General features: G+C 46.9%; 1 protein-coding gene across 7 annotated transcripts in view; it reads right to left on the bottom strand.

Annotated features, from left to right (window-relative positions):
- The window catches only part of SIRT3 (sirtuin 3), an 84,734-nt gene that overhangs the window by 6,812 nt on the left and 61,238 nt on the right, over positions 1 to 16,684 (bottom strand). Inside the window, exons 9-12 of one of the 7 annotated variants that reach the window (XM_073573994.1) lie at positions 16,263 to 16,424; positions 15,385 to 15,588; positions 5,189 to 5,280; positions 27 to 4,885 (exon numbers count right to left, since the gene is read on the bottom strand). In XM_073573994.1, coding sequence (XP_073430095.1) covers positions 5,203 to 5,280; positions 15,385 to 15,588; positions 16,263 to 16,424 — 444 coding nt within the window. In that variant the 3' untranslated portion in view covers positions 27 to 4,885; positions 5,189 to 5,202. Of the gene's footprint in view, positions 1 to 26; positions 4,886 to 5,188; positions 5,281 to 8,427; positions 8,460 to 12,180; positions 12,957 to 14,854; positions 15,276 to 15,384; positions 15,589 to 16,242; positions 16,425 to 16,684 lie in introns of those variants that run through there. The other 6 variants (XR_012231834.1, XM_073573997.1, XM_073573996.1 and 3 more) reach the window with 6 other exon arrangements.

Genomic DNA, 16,684 nt, shown 5'->3' with positions numbered 1-16,684 from the left:
CCGGCCAATAGAGAAGGGCCGTGACGCTCCTGGAAAACGCTTTTATTGTTTCACATGACACCTTGAGGATGCTTTGGTTAAAGAAGCCCTCCTCAAATCAAAGGTTTTACCCTCTTCATATATTGCACTCATCATATTATACAGCACTGTGTACTTACAATTGCTCATTTTGCCTTTCTACCCAGATAATTTTTCCCTTTTCCATTAGGTCTATGACATCATGATTAATAACTGACTAGCTGAATCATAAGCTCTATGTAGAAACAGGAGGTCAATTTTCCCTGCATGAGTCATAAGTCACTGCAAATGTTCTTGGCAGGAGGGAAGGATCAGCTGGGCCAGGAGATGAAGAGGGGAATGATGAATGCGGAGACAAGAGACTTCCTGTTCCTACGTAGAGCAGAGAAAAATGGGAAAAAAAATCGTAATAACTATCGTGGGCCCGGTGTGCGAGCCGAGAAGTTAGAGGACCCCCTCTTGCTATTCATGTGTGTTGGTGAGTTGGGAATGCTGCGGCATGAATCGTGACTGTTATATTGACCAAGTCTTGTTTCTTTAAGGCCGGCCTCTGGACAAGCAGTAATCCGGTGCAATAACCTGAAGAGCTGTATGCCTAATCTGAGGACCGTCAGTCAGGGGGAGCAACTAAAGAAAGAAGTGGTCAAGTGCATTAACACAAAATTGAATAAACCTCTTCCCAGTTTCCTTTTCATTAACAGAGAGCAGCTTGGGGTAATGTAGATAAATACATGGAACAGGTACGGCGATATGCCTAGCCCCGATGACCTGGACCCAGCAAGTGCGGGTACACCAGTGCACGAAAAACAAGTAACATAGGTTCATTTCAATGACTATGTCCAGGTATTATGAAGGTTAGCTAATAGTCGGTTATAAGGTTGATGTTACATTGGGTACAGCTTTTAATTACTCTATATTTATCATATCTTCCCCTATATACTCAGCACTATTCCAGGAATAGTAGCAGGTAGATTTAAAAAAATTATTACTGCCCAACTATTGTACATTTGGGTGTTTCTAGACCCAACTATTACACATACAGTTGTGGCCAAAAGTATTGACACCCCTGCAATTCTGTCAGATAATACTCAGTTTCTTCCTGAAAATGATTGCAAACAAATTCTTTGGTATTATCTTCATTTAAATTTGTCTTAAATGAAAAAAACACAAAAGAGAATGAAGCAAAAAGCAAAACATTGATCATTTCACACAAAACTCCAAAAATGGGCAAGACAAAAGTATTGGCACCCTCAGCCTAATACTTGGTTGCACAACCTTTAGCCAAAATAACTGCAACCAACCGCTTCCGGTAACCATCAATGAGTTTCTTACAATGCTCTGCTGGAATTTTAGACCATTCTTCTTTGGCAAACTGCTCCAGGTCCCTGATATTTGAAGGGTGCCTTCGCCAAACTGCCATTTTTAGATCTCTCCACAGGTGTTCTATGGGATTCAGGTCTGGACTCATTGCTGGCCACCTTAGAAGTCTCCAGTGCTTTCTCTCAAACCATTTGCTAGTGCTTTTTGAAGTGTGTTTTGGGTCATTGTCCTGCTGGAAGACCCATGACCTCTGAGGGAGACCCAGCTTTCTCACACTGGGCCCTACATTATGCTGCAAAATTTGTTGGTAGTCTTCTGACTTCATAATGCCATGCACACGGTCAAGCAGTCCAGTGCCAGAGGCAGCAAAGCAACCCCAAAACATCAGGGAACCGCCGCCATGTTTGACTGTAGGGACAGTGTTCTTTTCTTTGAATGCCTCTTTTTTTCTCCTGTAAACTCTATGTTGATGCCTTTGCCCAAAAAGCTCCACTTTTGTCTCATCTGACCAGAGAACATTCTTCCAAAATGTTTTAGGCTTTTTCAGGTAAGTTTTGGCAAACTCCAGCCTGGCTTTTTTATGTCTCGGGGTAAGAAGTGGGGTCTTCCTGGGTCTCCTACCATACAGTTCCTTATCATTCAGATGCCGACGGATAGTATGGGTTGACACTATTGTACCCTCGGACTGCAGGGCAGCTTGAACTTGTTTGGATGTTAGTCGAGGTTCTTTATCCAACATCCGCACAATCTTGCATTGAAATCTCTTATCAATTTTTCTTTTCCGTCCACATCTAGGGAGGTTAGCCACAGTGCCATGGGCTTTAAACTTCTTGATGACACTGCGCACAGTAGACACAGGAACATTCAGGTCTTTGGAGATGGACTTGTAGCCTTGAGATTGCTCATGCTTCCTCACAATTTGGTTTCTCAAGTCCTCAGACAGTTCTTTGGTCTTCTTTCTTTTCTCCATGCTCAATGTGGTACACACAAGGACACAGGACAGAGGTTGAGTCAACTTTAATCCATGTCAACTGGCTGCAAGTGTGATTTAGTTATTGCCAACACCTGTTAGGTGCCACAGGTAAGTTACAGGTGCTGTTAATTACACAAATTAGAGAAGCATCACATGATTTTTCGAACAGTGCCAATACTTTTGTCCACCCTCTTTTTTATGTTTGGTGTGGCATTATATCCAATTTGGCTTTAAGACAATTCTTTTTGTGTTTTTTCATTTAAGACAAATTAAATGAAGATAATAATAACAAAGAATTTGTGTTTGCAATCATTTTCAGGAAGAAACTGAGTATTATCTGACAGAATTGCAGGGGTGTCAATACTTTTGGCCACAACTGTATGGGCGTTTCTAGACCCAACTATTGTACATTTGGGTGTTTCTAGACCCAACTATTGTACATATGGGCGTTTCTAGACCCAACTATTGTACATATGGGCGTTTCTAGACCCAACTATTGTACATATGGGCGTTTCTAGACCCAACTATTGTGCATTTGGGTGTTTCTAGACCCAACTATTGTGCATTTGGGTGTTTCTAGACCCAACTATTGTACATTTGGGTGTTTCTAGACCCAACTATTGCACATATGGGTGTTTCTAGACAAAAACCTGGAAATTGATCAGCTGGCTACAATACAGGCAGGATAATAGTTTTGAAGGATGATATATGTCATTATACAGGTATGCATTCTGTTGCTACCCCCCCTCCCCTTCGGAATAGAACTGATTTGACAAAGAATTTTTAGTCAGACAGACGTGGGTATTCTAGCTGGAGATATTATAGCCACACAACAGAGGGTTGGAATTTGGGATTGGAAAGTCGAAGACTAATCAAAGGGCAAGAGGAAAGAAGGTTATGTTGGGAAAGGTGCAGGATTCTATTGGATGCCCGTGGCTATGTTTTGGTATTTTCATGGCCTCCAGGCCCAGACACGGAGGACCCCTGTTATGTCATGAGGATAGGTCATTCATGTCGAAATATCAGTTTGTTAGGGGTTTCAAAAAGTGATTGGTGAAAGCGGTTATGGAGCCGCACAATTAGGGAAGTCATTCTTTTCAAATAGGGGCTGCTACGGAGGCAGTGAGAGGATGTTTAAGTCCAGGAATCATAATGAAAATTGACCGGTGGGAGTCACAACGGAACCGGTCCTACATATGACCTACCAGATATCACATGGCTGAAGTTTCAGTTAACTAAAACGGTGCATCAACTTTCGTTTGTTCTCTTACAGAGCAAGTTGCTCTACAAATTTGGATTCTAGCCCATTCTCAGGTTCACTGGGGAGTGCTACGAGCAGACAAACTGATGGACAGGAGGAGACAGATGGAGTTAGGGGATTCAACTTGGGGCAGGGTAATCCACACGAGTATCAAACAGCAGTTCTTCATCATGGAGCTCCCGATATATTAGTTTTACATGTAGGGGATAATGACCTGGGAGTCCACCGTGGGAAGCAGCTAGTTTGCGACATAAAGAGATTTGGAGCAGCTGTGGGCGGGGTTCACGAATTTGAAATAGTGTGGTCATACCCGGAAAAGTTAACAAGGAAGTATCCAAATCTGCGGAGCTGCATGGGACAGTAGCGGAATGCCATGCAGTTTTTTAATCGTATGGAAAAGTGTTTTGGCTGGCAGATGGAATACACCTAATGCAGTGGGGACGGATTTATGGACTTAGGGGACAAGAAAAAAAAAAAAAAAAACAGGAGGCCACAGCAATGACGTTTGGTGGGGTCTCGAGCACTTGAGTGGGTCAAGGTGCTCTCGGCGTGGCGCTGGTGGGTCCTCGAAGTTGGTTAAAATTACCTTTTGGGAACTCCTGGAATACATGGATCTCCTTCATTGGACGGTGTTGTGGTGGTGGTCTAGTGAGATTGGGTGATACCCGGCGGTGGAACGTCGGATTCACATTAATGGAAAAAATTGGGTGACACTCGGCGACGGAGCGCCAGGGTCACAGTATTAGGAGTTTGGGTGATACCCGGTGGTGGAATGACGAGATCACATTGACAGGAAGGCAACCTCTCCCTCGGATTATTGGTGCTTCTGGGTCTCGCGGCTAGAAGTAAGGTTGGGAGGGAAGGGGCAATGCCCTGGAATGATAAACTACCAGGCCCCCCTTTTTAGCTTCGAGGACCTCACCAAGTGTCTCTTAAGTATCAAAAATATCAATAAATTGGCAGCTGTGGCCGATTTACACCCAAGAATGGTTGTGCTGGTCTGTGTTTGAAGGGGGGGGACAGGAAATTATCCACGAGGAATCGACCTTACCAGAGTCATATCATACAGCACTGTGTACTTACAATTGCTCATTTTGCCTTTCTACCCAAATAATTTTTCCCTTTTCAATTAGGTCTATGACATCATGATTAATAACTGACTAGCTGAATCAAGCTCTGTGTAGAAACAGGAGGTCAATTTTCCCTGCATGAGTCATAAGTCACTGCAAATGTTCTTGGCAGGAGGGAAGGATCAGCTGGGCCAGGAGATGAAGAGGGGAATGATAAATGCGGAGACAAGAGACTTCCTGTTCCTATATAGAGCAGAGAAAAGAGAAAAATTAGCTGGGTAGAAAGGGAAAATGAGCAATTGTAAGTACACGGTGCTATATACTATGACTGCATATTAGGAGGATAAAAACTTTGATGAGAGGAGGGCGTCTATAATTAACTTTCTTACTTCCTATGGGAATGGCGAGGAGCGAGCAGCTGCCAGGCAAAAGAGGTAGCAAAATAATGAAAAATATAAGAAAATTAATCTCTGCCCACAAAAATCTGTTGACGGAGGCATGACTGACAGCGTTTGTCACTGTAGGTGTTGCACTCAACGGACTCACCGATTTCAGCCGCGTCACTTTGGTGGAGAGATTTTCTGAAAGCCGTTTATTCTCTGCATCGAGCATCTCATCCACTGCTCCTGTGCTGGAACCTGCGGACAAAGAAAATGAGAGTTGTAGTACCTCCTCCACGGGCTCCGGTTAGCCATGCACGATGGCCATTTCTCAGCTAATTCGGTCACTCTAGTATCTGCCAATGATTTCACACGGCGGCTTTTAATGGCGGTTTCCGACATCTGGGTCATGTCTGTATAAATAGGCATGGAGCACGGTAGGATGCTTCAGACATAGGAGGGCTCAGCCAGTAGAACCGCTTCTTACACAGGGAGGCGCTTTTCTCACATATGTTGTAGTGTATGTCTGCCATAAGCGCCAGGGAAGCTGCCGGTACATGCATGAAATGATCCAAAGGCCACTATGGAAAAGACCAGAGAGCCCCTGCACACCGGCCGCTCTGCCCGTATGTAGGTCGCACTCTTCCATGGCAGCCTAGCACCTGCCTGGTGGGACGTACAGCGGCACGTATTCATCTGTATGTTATATAGGGGGAGGCAGCTTAAAGGGACTCTGCCCACACAGAATGTTCAAACCAAGTACAGGCGCTCAGTGCGTCACTGCGGCCAATCATTTCAGAGCATCTTTCCATCCATCTCTGCCTTTATGAAGCCAGAGCAGTCAGTCATAAGTGATAGTATGCAATAGATGGAAAACAAGCAAGCGAGGAGGTGAATTTAAGAGGTTAGCAGTGCCAAGGAATCGCCAAGTGCCAATAGTTAGTGTTAGACCGCCCCTTTAAGACTGACTTGCACATTAGATTGTTGCTGGACAAATGATGGTTCAGCCACAGACATCTCTGCCGTCTCTCCAAAACACAAGTGCTCATTCCCCCGCTCGCTCCTGCGTTCTCCATGAGTCATCTCTGCCGTCTCTCCAATACACAAGTGCTCATTCCCCCGCACGCTCCTGCGTTCTCCACGAGACTGCTCTGCCGTCTCTCCAATACACAAGTGCTCATTCCCCCGCACGCTCCTGCATTCTCCATGAGTCATCTCTGCTGTCTCTCCAAAACACAAGTGCTCATTCCCCCGCACGCTCCTGCATTCTCCATGAGTCATCTCTGCTGTCTCTCCAAAATACAAGTGCTCATTCCCCCGCACGCTCCTGCATTCTCCATGAGTCATCTCTGCTGTCTCTCCAAAACACAAGTGCTCATTCCCCCGCACGCTCCTGCATTCTCCACGAGACAGCTCTGCCGTCTCTCCAATACACAAGTGCTCATTCCCCCGCACGCTCCTGCGTTCTCCATGAGTCATCGCTGCCGTCTCTCCAATACACAAGTGCTCATTCCCCCGCGCGCTCCTGCATTCTCCATGAGTCATCTCTCCAATACACAAGTGCTCATTCCCTCGCGCGCACCTGCGTTCTCCATGTGCTCATTTCCCCATGCGCTCCTGTGTTCTCCATGAGACATCTCTGCCATCTATCCAATACACAAGTGCTCATTCCCCCACGCGCTCTTGCATTCTCCATGAGTCATCTCTCCAATACACAAGTGCTCATTCCCCTGCTCGCTCCTGCGCTCTCCATGGGTCATCTCTGCCATCTCTCCAATACACAAGTGCTCATTCCCCCGCACGCTCCTGCGTTCTCCATGAGTCATCTCTGCCGTCTCTCCAATACACAAGTGCTCATTCCCCCGCACGCTCATGCGTTCTCCATGAGTCATCTCTGCCGTCTCTCCAATACACAAGTGCTCATTCCCCCGCACGCTCCTGCATTCTCCACGAGACAGCTCTGCCGTCTCTCCAAAACACAAGTGCTCATTCCCCCGCACGCTCCTGCATTCTCCACGAGACAGCTCTGCCGTCTCTCCAAAACACAAGTGCTCATTCCCCCGCACGCTCCTGCATTCTCCACGAGACAGCTCTGCCGTCTCTCCAATACACAAGTGCTCATTCCCCCGCGCGCTCCTGCGTTCTCCATGGGTCATCTCTGCCATCTCTCCAATACACAAGTGCTCATTCCCCCGCACGCTCCTGCGTTCTCCATGAGTCATCTCTGCCGTCTCTCCAATACACAAGTGCTCATTCCCCCGCACGCTCCTGCGTTCTCCATGAGTCATCTCTGCCGTCTCTCCAATACACAAGTGCTCATTCCCCCCCGCGCGCTCCTGCGTTCTCCATGAGTCATCTCTGCCGTCTCTCCAATACACAAGTGCTCATTCCCCCCCCGCGCGCTCCTGCGTTCTCCATGAGTCATCTCTGCCGTCTCTCCAATACACAAGTGCTCATTCCCCCCCCGCGCGCTCCTGCGTTCTCCATGAGTCATCTCTGCCGTCTCTCCAATACACAAGTGCTCATTCCCCCCCGCGTGCTCCTGCGTTCTCCATGAGTCATCTCTGCCGTCTCTCCAATACACAAGTGCTCATTCCCCCCCCCGCGCGCTCCTGCGTTCTCCATGAGTCATCTCTGCCGTCTCTCCAATACACAAGTGCTCATTCCCCCGTGCGCTCCTGCGTTCTCCATGAGTCATCTCTGCCATCTCTCCAATACACAAGTGCTCATTCCCCTGCGCGCTCCTGTGGGAGTTCATCTCTGGCAGTCTGAAATGGGACGTCTGATAAACACCTCGGATGCTAAAGAGCATACGTCTTATTCCCCAAAATCACCAGTGTTGGTATACATAAGTCCAGTGGGCGGAGCTAGCTAGTGACTGAGTCTTCCCTGTATGATGGTGCAGGCAGACAGCTGTCAATCACTGGTAGGACCGCCCACCGGACTTCTACATACAAACACTGGGGATGTCGGCGACAGATGCCGAGTCTAATCGCCAGCTCCGGGGGTGCCCACCTGCAGCGCTGCCAGCAATCACAGGTCCCCGGATAACGCCTCACAGGAAGAGTGTGCCTACCAGTGACCCGGGCAGCAGAGGCACACAGCCAGACCTCCTTGCATCCGCAGCATCTCAGGGCATGCTGGGAGTTGTAGTTCACAACAGCAGGAGGCCAGGGCGTAACTACAGGCAATGACAAGGGGTCCAATCTCCTACACTGTACCCAAAACCTGTGACAGACCAGGGAAGGACTTTACATGGACTTCCCCTTTAAGCCGAAACAAACCACGACACCGTCACAAAGCGGTGACACGAATCCCAGCACACACCGCCACAGTAACCACACACAGAGCGGCGTCACCGCCAGGCAGGAGCCCGCCAGCCCGGCGCACACGGAGCGCTGATACCTCGGCCCCAGTCCGCCATGTTTGTTTCCTTCCTCCGCTCAGTGAGCTGGCAGGATCAACGACGTCACATGCCACGCCTCCTCAGACCTCACGCACGAAAGGCGGAGATATGTAGAAAGCCACGCCCCGAATGCAAATCACGCGTCACGTTGCTAGGTTTCTGCTGGTTATCGCGCTATTGCCGCTCGCTGCTGCCCTCTGCTGACAAATGCACGAACAAGAGTTCAGCAAAAAAAGAATAAACACTGAAAATAAAGAAAAAGGAGCTTTATAATCAGCCAAAATGAACAATTTCAACGTCCCAAGAATCAGCAGCAAAGAAAAGGCCGAAATCTGTAACTAAGAAGTTCTGTAAACTGGAAACTAGAGGTGTCACGCAGTGTACAGAGAGTTATAGAGAGAGTGCCAGGGAAGGAGGCAGCCACAGTGTGTCCTACAGAGCCCAGTATACACAGGATCCCGAGAAAATATACAGACCCAGCATACTACTGCTCATTGCACTGATACTAAACAGCGCCATAGAGTGAGGGTATAAACGGCGCCACACAGTGAGGGTATCAACGGCGCCACACAGTGAGGGTATCAACGGCGCCACACAGTGAGGGTATCAACGGCGCCACACAGTGAGGGTATCAACGGCGCCACACAGTGAGGGTATCAACGGCGCCACACAGTGAGGGTATCAACGGCGCCACACAGTGAGGGTATAAACGGCGCCACACAGTGAGGGTATAAACAGGGCCACAGAGTGAGGGTATAAACAGGGCCACAGAGTGAGGGTATCAACAGCGCCACAGAGTGAGGGTATCAACAGGGCCACAGAGTGAGGGTATAAACAGGGCCACAGAGTGAGGGTATAAACAGGGCCACAGAGTGAGGGTATAAACAGGGCCACAGAGTGAGGGTATCAACAGCGCCACAGAGTGAGGGTATCAACAGCGCCACAGAGTGAGGGTATAAACAGGGCCACAGAGTGAGGGTATAAACAGCGCCACAGAGTGAGGGTATCAACAGCGCCACAGAGTGAGGGTATCAACAGCGCCACAGAGTGAGGGTATCAACAGGGCCACAGAGTGAGGGTATAAACAGGGCCACAGAGTGAGGGTATAAACAGGGCCACAGAGTGAGGGTATCAACAGCGCCACAGAGTGAGGGTATCAACAGGGCCACAGAGTGAGGGTATAAACAGGGCCACAGAGTGAGGGTATCAACAGCGCCACAGAGTGAGGGTATCAACAGGGCCACAGAGTGAGGGTATAAACAGGGCCACAGAGTGAGGGTATAAACAGGGCCACAGAGTGAGGGTATCAACAGCGCCACAGAGTGAGGGTATAAACAGGGCCACAGAGTGAGGGTATAAACAGGGCCACAGAGTGAGGGTATCAACAGCGCCACAGAGTGAGGGTATCAACAGCGCCACAGAGTGAGGGTATCAACAGCGCCACAGAGTGAGGGTATAAACAGGGCCACAGAGTGAGGGTATAAACAGCGCCATACAGTGAGAGTATAAATAGCGCCAAATACATTTATGAGTGGTATATTTGAACTGGGATACACTGCTTTGTGGGGGTATATGCAATTCTAGCACAAAAGGAAGGGGTGCCTGGCTAATATCTTTTGGCTTGGCTAATGGGCCACTATATACCTCCTTGAGGTGCATATGAATATTTAATGGGTGGCTATGCAATGAAAGGATTGAGTTTAAATGGTGAACTATCTTGTTGTATGGGAGCACCTCCAGTGTCCCTGATAAATATACTATAGGGGAATTTTGAGATTTGGGGTGACCTATATATGCTATCTTTATTAATACCTGATTAATGGTACAACCCCCTTCTCTAAAGTCATTATCTCCCCTAGATATTTTGGGATATGTGCAATATCTGCCTATATAATTTATATCTCTATTTAAATTGTGATCTGTTTTTTTTTCTTGGCTGAAACCCCTCTGATATATTTCACGTACCATAGGGTGCTATGCTGACCTGATCACATATGGTGCCTTACAGATAAATCTTTGCACCCTGTGTATCTTATAGGGGCGCCACTGCGCAGGACTAAGGGAGCCAACCTCTGCTGGTAGGAAGGGAGACAATAGTAGCATAATAGGGATTGCTCTCTCCTTTTCCTTCACTCAAACAGTTAATACAGATTCTTGTTTGGGAGCTTTTTTGGTGTTATGTTATTATACATATTTTATGAGTATATTAAAAGTTAGGTTTTATCAAGAGATATCTATAATTTGGTGCTATTTGGTGAATTAGAATATGGTTCCTGACCAAAGTCCCTTATAAATTACTGGACAGGTTACTACATACCCATATTTATAGGGTCACCCATTGTGACCCTATAATTGGCCAGGGGTTATGCAAAAATTGCATCCCTACCTTTCCATACACTGGGGTAAAACAATCTTACTCACTGCTATATAATATCATTCTAATATTTATATTAGACCAGATAAATCATATTTGATCGACATATGGCTAACATATATTTATATTTAAGCATGGATAAAATTCCACTGTTATCAATTTAACATTCACGCCACAAATACATTCCATACAGAGATGTGCTCGAATTCATATATGGCTAGTGCGGTCCGCACAGAGATGTAATTGTATGCAGTAATACGGGAGACTGATGTGCACCCGACACTATAAGGCTAAGTTCACACGTAGCGGAACTCTCGCAGAAATTACTGCGAGAGTTCCGGAAATCCATTCCGCGGGAAAATCGCGTTTTAAATTCCCGCAATTTTCCCGTGGAAAAACTAGCATTTTGCAAGCATAATTAGATCTGTAGCATCGCTTGGAGAACTGATGACAGGTTGGTCACACTCGTCAACCATAGTGTTTGACAAGTGTGACCAACTTTTTACTACTGAGGCTGCCTATGCAGCATCAGTAGTAAAAGATAAAATGTAAAAAAATAAAAAAATAAAAAATGGTGTTATTCTTACCTTCTGACGTCCCGCACAGCCTTCCCGCCTCTCTCCACGCTCCCGTTCCCAGTAATCCTTTGCGAAAATGCCCGCGATGACGTACGTTCTCGCAGGATCATGACGTCTTGCGGTCATTCGCGATGACGTCGCGCGAATGACCGCGAGACTTCGCGATCCCGTGAGAACGGACGTCATCGCGGGCATTTTCGCAAAGGATTACTGGGACCGGGAGCGTGGAGAGAGGCGGGAAGGCTGCGCGGGACGTCGGAAGGTGAGAATAACAATATTTTTTATATTAAATTCTATTTTTTACAGGGATATGGTACCCAAAGCCCGGAGGACAGTCTCCTCTCCTCCGGACCGTGGGTACCATCCGCAATTGTTCTGCTTACTTTTCGCATGGTGTGCACAGCCACATGCGGGAAGTAAGCGGAACAATGCATTCCTATGGGTGCGGGATCGCCGCGATTCCGCAAAATTAATGAGCATGCTGCCTTTTTCACCGCAAAGCGATTCCGCCGCATTAGCACAGCATTGCAGAATCCCATAGGAATGCATGGGATGCTTATTTTTCGCGGCAAAATCGCGCGGTTAAAACAGCCGCGGAAACGCGAAAAAAACGCCACGTGTGAACTCAGCCTAACAGGCACGTCGCTATGAGTAAGCCACACAAGCTGAGATTACTGTCTGCAGCTGGCGTAATGACGGGGCGGATGCAGACTGTTACACCCGGTCCCCGTCCTGGCGCTGCGCCCAGGTCTGCCGCTGTTACACCTGGCCTGCCGCTGCTCTCTGTTCTGGGCACTCACCTCGAGCCTCTCATGCTGCTGCTCAGCATTCTGTCCTCCCTCCTGCCTCCTGTGAGGAGATCTGTAACTAAGACTATTAGGGCACGCCCGCCCGCTCTCTTGCCTTCTTAAAGGGGCGGCGTGCATTATTTAAAAAATGCAATCAACCAATGGCAGCGCACTGGCTGCTATTTCTGGCCTCTCCTCCATAGGGAGAGCGCCGGAGCAACAAGTATCTATCATTGCTACAGCCGGTTCTCATGCTAACCTCTCTGCACTGCAGCTGCAGTCGCTGTGCATTGTCTAATGCTCTCTGTTTCCACAGCATATCAGTATCCTGTGTTACCTGGTTATATCAGCAACCATCTGGGCCTAAGCCATCCCGTTCCGCCTACAGCCATCCGAGTCCAAGGACTGTGTGAAGGTCACTGGAACCGACTCCTTACCAACTAACCGGATCCAGGACCCAGCGCATTAAGGACTCTGCTGTAACTTTTGTTATCCCTTTTGGTCCCGCTGGGACAGCTGCCACGTGTTCGGGGTCTAACTGGATGTAGCACCTGTGTCCTCCGGGTATTCCATTCTGGCCCTGCATGAGGGGCTTTACTACGGGTGCCCGGGACTCACTAGTCACGCCCCCTTCGGAGCCCCCCCAGACCGTGGTCCCGAGGTTCCACTTAAAAAATAAAAACGAATGTGAACTTCATCTCTGCCTCCGCTTCCATTCGTTACACAGACACTGTCTCCCCGCAGCAGTAGCAGAGTAGATACCGAAATGTAAAACAAAGCACATAATCCTCTATGGAAGACAATATAGTCAATTTTATCAACCCCTCCCAAAAAAAAAAAAAGAATGTGGTCACATGCACTGGCTCAATATTTAGCAATGGGCTGCAAAGCCCTAAGCCCTGCCTAGATGCTGTATTCTTCCACTCTCCCTGCTCCTGCAACTGTCCCTTGGCTACATGCAGAAAGTATGTGATACAAACAGCAAAACACAAGACTAGCCCTTAGAAGGGCTGTTAATAAAGTATGATGGATCCGCATCAGCACCAGTGTGAACACTACAGGACTCTAATTTGTTATACTATCTCACAGGCCTGGACAAGCACTCTCTCCTTCCAATATGAAGTGTCACAGAGCTGTGCAATGGCATTAGTGTGCCGAGCCTGGCGGAGCCTGTCCTTTGATGTCACACGGCCAGCAAATCACAGAAATGACACAACCAAGATGACCGCGACATTACAGTGACTGGCGGGCAATCCCCACATGCTTATTGGCTATGTAGCAGGCGCCAAAGATGCGGGGTGGAGATTTTAGCTTCAAATCCGAGCACCACCCACTGCTCATCAAGTGCTGAGCACCCAGATACTCAAGTGAAATCCGAGTATCATCGAGCACGTACGCTCATCCCTAGTGTTTATCATTGGGCATCACAGCTACTGGATCTTTATGGCTGTGGGATATTTGAAGTAAAGGTATGACCCTGTCAGACAAACTTTTAGGTTTGCCCATTTTTAGGGTCCATATAGTCTCAAAGGGGTTTACAATCACATAGTTGTTGATGGTCCAACTGATGGAGATCCGACACCCTCACTGATTACCTGTCACCGGGCGGATGTAAACAGTGCACATAGCGGAATGCCACCATTCCATCACACCATTTACTGGCCACTCTACGGTAGTGCAGATCAGCCAAAGACGGGGAAGCAACAGAGAACCAGGGAGGCAGAGTGTTTATGGGTTTGTTCGTTTCTACTTCTGTAAGTCATACAACCCTTGTATAATAAAGGACACCTGTTCTACTATCGAATCCCATTAAATCAAGCTCATCAGACACAACTGACCTCCAATTAGCGACATCAGGCCTAGGTCACATTACACAAGCACTGAATGCAGATTACTGAGCCAACTCCCACTGTGTGAACTAAAACATGCATGTGTATAAATGAGCGGCAATTAAAGGGAGTCTCTCAGTAAGATAAACCCCCTAAACTGCATATATGGGCATGCAAGGATTTGAAATTTTAAACCACGGACACCTTTATATCTTCCATCTGTTTCTGCTATCCCTGGTAATTAGCGTTTTCATTCATATGCAAATAATGTGTTAAGTGCTCTGGGTGGGACAGAGAACTTAAAGGGAGACTATCACCTTGGAAAAAACTATTTACTTGCAGATATAGGGTTAATGAGCAGGTAAGGAGTGTTACAATGTTGTCAGACAGCCTTACTGAAAGTGAAACTACCATTATAAAAATTAACTTGTTTCCTCCCAGGAGCTGCCGGCTATCAGTCATGGGGCAGCTCACAGTGGACTTACAGTCACAAATCATAGCATTGCTCACTATAGTGTGAGTGGAGGCTGTAAACAGAACATGTGCACTATGACTGACAGCTCACTCTTCAGTGCATCTAAGCAGAGCAGGCTGGGGGCACATTTGAATGGCAGGCGGCGCAGGACAACTTTGTAATTTATTAGTTTAGTCAGATCGAGTTAGCCTATAAATGCGAAAACAATCAGACCAAGAGTAATAAGTAATCACTGAAGAAATAAAATAAATATGAGGCCAAAGGGTTCACTTACTTTTTCTTGGACATGTAAATAATTATAAACAACAGACATATAAAATACTAAAAAATTCACAAGTTTATTGGAAAAAGTGCCCTGCTGCTGTTAAAATGTAAAACATACCTTCCAGGTAAAGTGGGCAGCCTCAGCGGTCACAGTATTTCAGTATGGGAACAGGGGCAAAATGTGACGTTCCTGAGGCAGAATGATAAATTGGCATAAGGGCCCAAAGCTACCAGGTGTCATTTATAATACTGATGTGGTCTAATGTGGTCTCCTTAGGCACCAGAATGCATCCCATAGTGATCCCTTTTATATCCTTACAATAAAGCTCCTAATTTCCCTGCATGAAAAATACAGAACATACAAAACTACATTTCCCCCCACATATAGGAGGAGACAGCCATGTCTGAGACCTAGACAACTTCCCACCATGTATGTAACGGATATCTCACAGGAACATCACAAATACGGTTGGAAATATCTCATCCCCATGGCCTCAGGTTCATTCCGGGCATGGATGGACGCCTTCACTTACAAATTTCTGGAAAAGAAAGAAGACGAGCAGCTTTAAATAATATGAAGGTGATTTGTGATATGGACGCTGCCCCACGACCTGTAATGGTACAATGTCGTCCTTTCTTTTTACATACCTTGTTATTTTTCTCTATCTCCTCCAGCTCACGATCCCATCCCAATAGTTGTACAAGTCGCTTCACTCCGCTGGTGACCTCTCCTAACTCTACTACACTGAGCCCATCTGAATTGTCCAGAAAAGGTCCCACGGGGTCTCGGTTGATGAGGACTCGTGGTGTAGAGCTCCGCACGGTGTACACCAGGCTGGCAAAAGGTTCCACCTACAAAATCAGATAGGTTTTAGATACTTGACAAAAAGAGGCTTCAACATAAATTAAAACAACCTGATCTTTCCATAGATGAGTTTTATGAGACTAAAGATCTATCTGCAGCACAGTGGCTCACTGTGGTATGGTGGCTCAGTGGTTAGCACTGTTGCTTTGCAGTGCTGGGTTCTAGGTTCAAGTCTCACCAAGGGCAACATGTGCAAGGAGTTTAGGGTAACATTTACATGGAGTTTGTAGGTTCTCTCTAAACATGAATTCTTTTCATACCATAAAACAGTGGTAGCTTAATTTTCTTACTATGAAATGACCCTTCTCTATAAATCTGAGAATAGGTAGGAGTGCAAACCATCCAAGTACAACACTGTTGGTTGTATAGACTACGAAGATTTTTTGACCACTTATCTCATCTACATGATTCATGCTGCCCGAAACCCAGGCCAAAAAAATCAGAGAGCAAAGCCACCTGGGACATGCCTCTTGGACCAGTCACCACGGAAGCTCCTTCAGCTGTATTTTCTCCCTGAAATGCCGGTGGTTCAGAGTAAAATATATATATGTTTGTAAAACGGGAGTCAGTCTCTGAATGATGATGCCTGTGGTCCAGGCAGCATGAATCAGCGCGCATCAGGACTAAGCAAATCAATATACTTTTCTTCTGTCTTGTTGACCTCAAGTGATGTGCCCATGACAAACAGAAGATCTGCTCTAGGAAAATCGGTCAGATGGAGGAAAAATCGGGCAGGAAGCTGTTCTCCAAAAAAGACGATATCAGGTTTGATGAGACCACCACAAGCTGAACAGCGAGGGTCTTCAGACTTCATTACAGCATCCTGTAAAAATGCAAAAAATTAAAACTTCAACATTTTGCTTGAATAATAATCCAGTAAAAAAAAAAAAAAAAATACACATCTGATTCTCATTAGCAAATGTGAACTTTCACTATTAGAATGTGGATGTGAGTATTAGTCTCCTGAAAGTCACTAAGGCACACGGATGCCACGTAGACGTATACAGGGCCGCCATCAGGGCATGACAGGCCTTACATGTGTATGGGGCCCGGTGATTAGGGGGGCCCGACCATGCTGGCAGC

Source organism: Dendrobates tinctorius, unplaced genomic scaffold (genome assembly GCF_039654945.1).
Source record: "Dendrobates tinctorius isolate UK_male_01 unplaced genomic scaffold, ASM3965494v1 ptg000037l, whole genome shotgun sequence".
In the NCBI taxonomy this organism is placed as follows: domain Eukaryota; kingdom Metazoa; phylum Chordata; class Amphibia; order Anura; family Dendrobatidae; genus Dendrobates; species Dendrobates tinctorius.
This window is presented reverse-complemented; position numbering and strand designations above follow the sequence as displayed.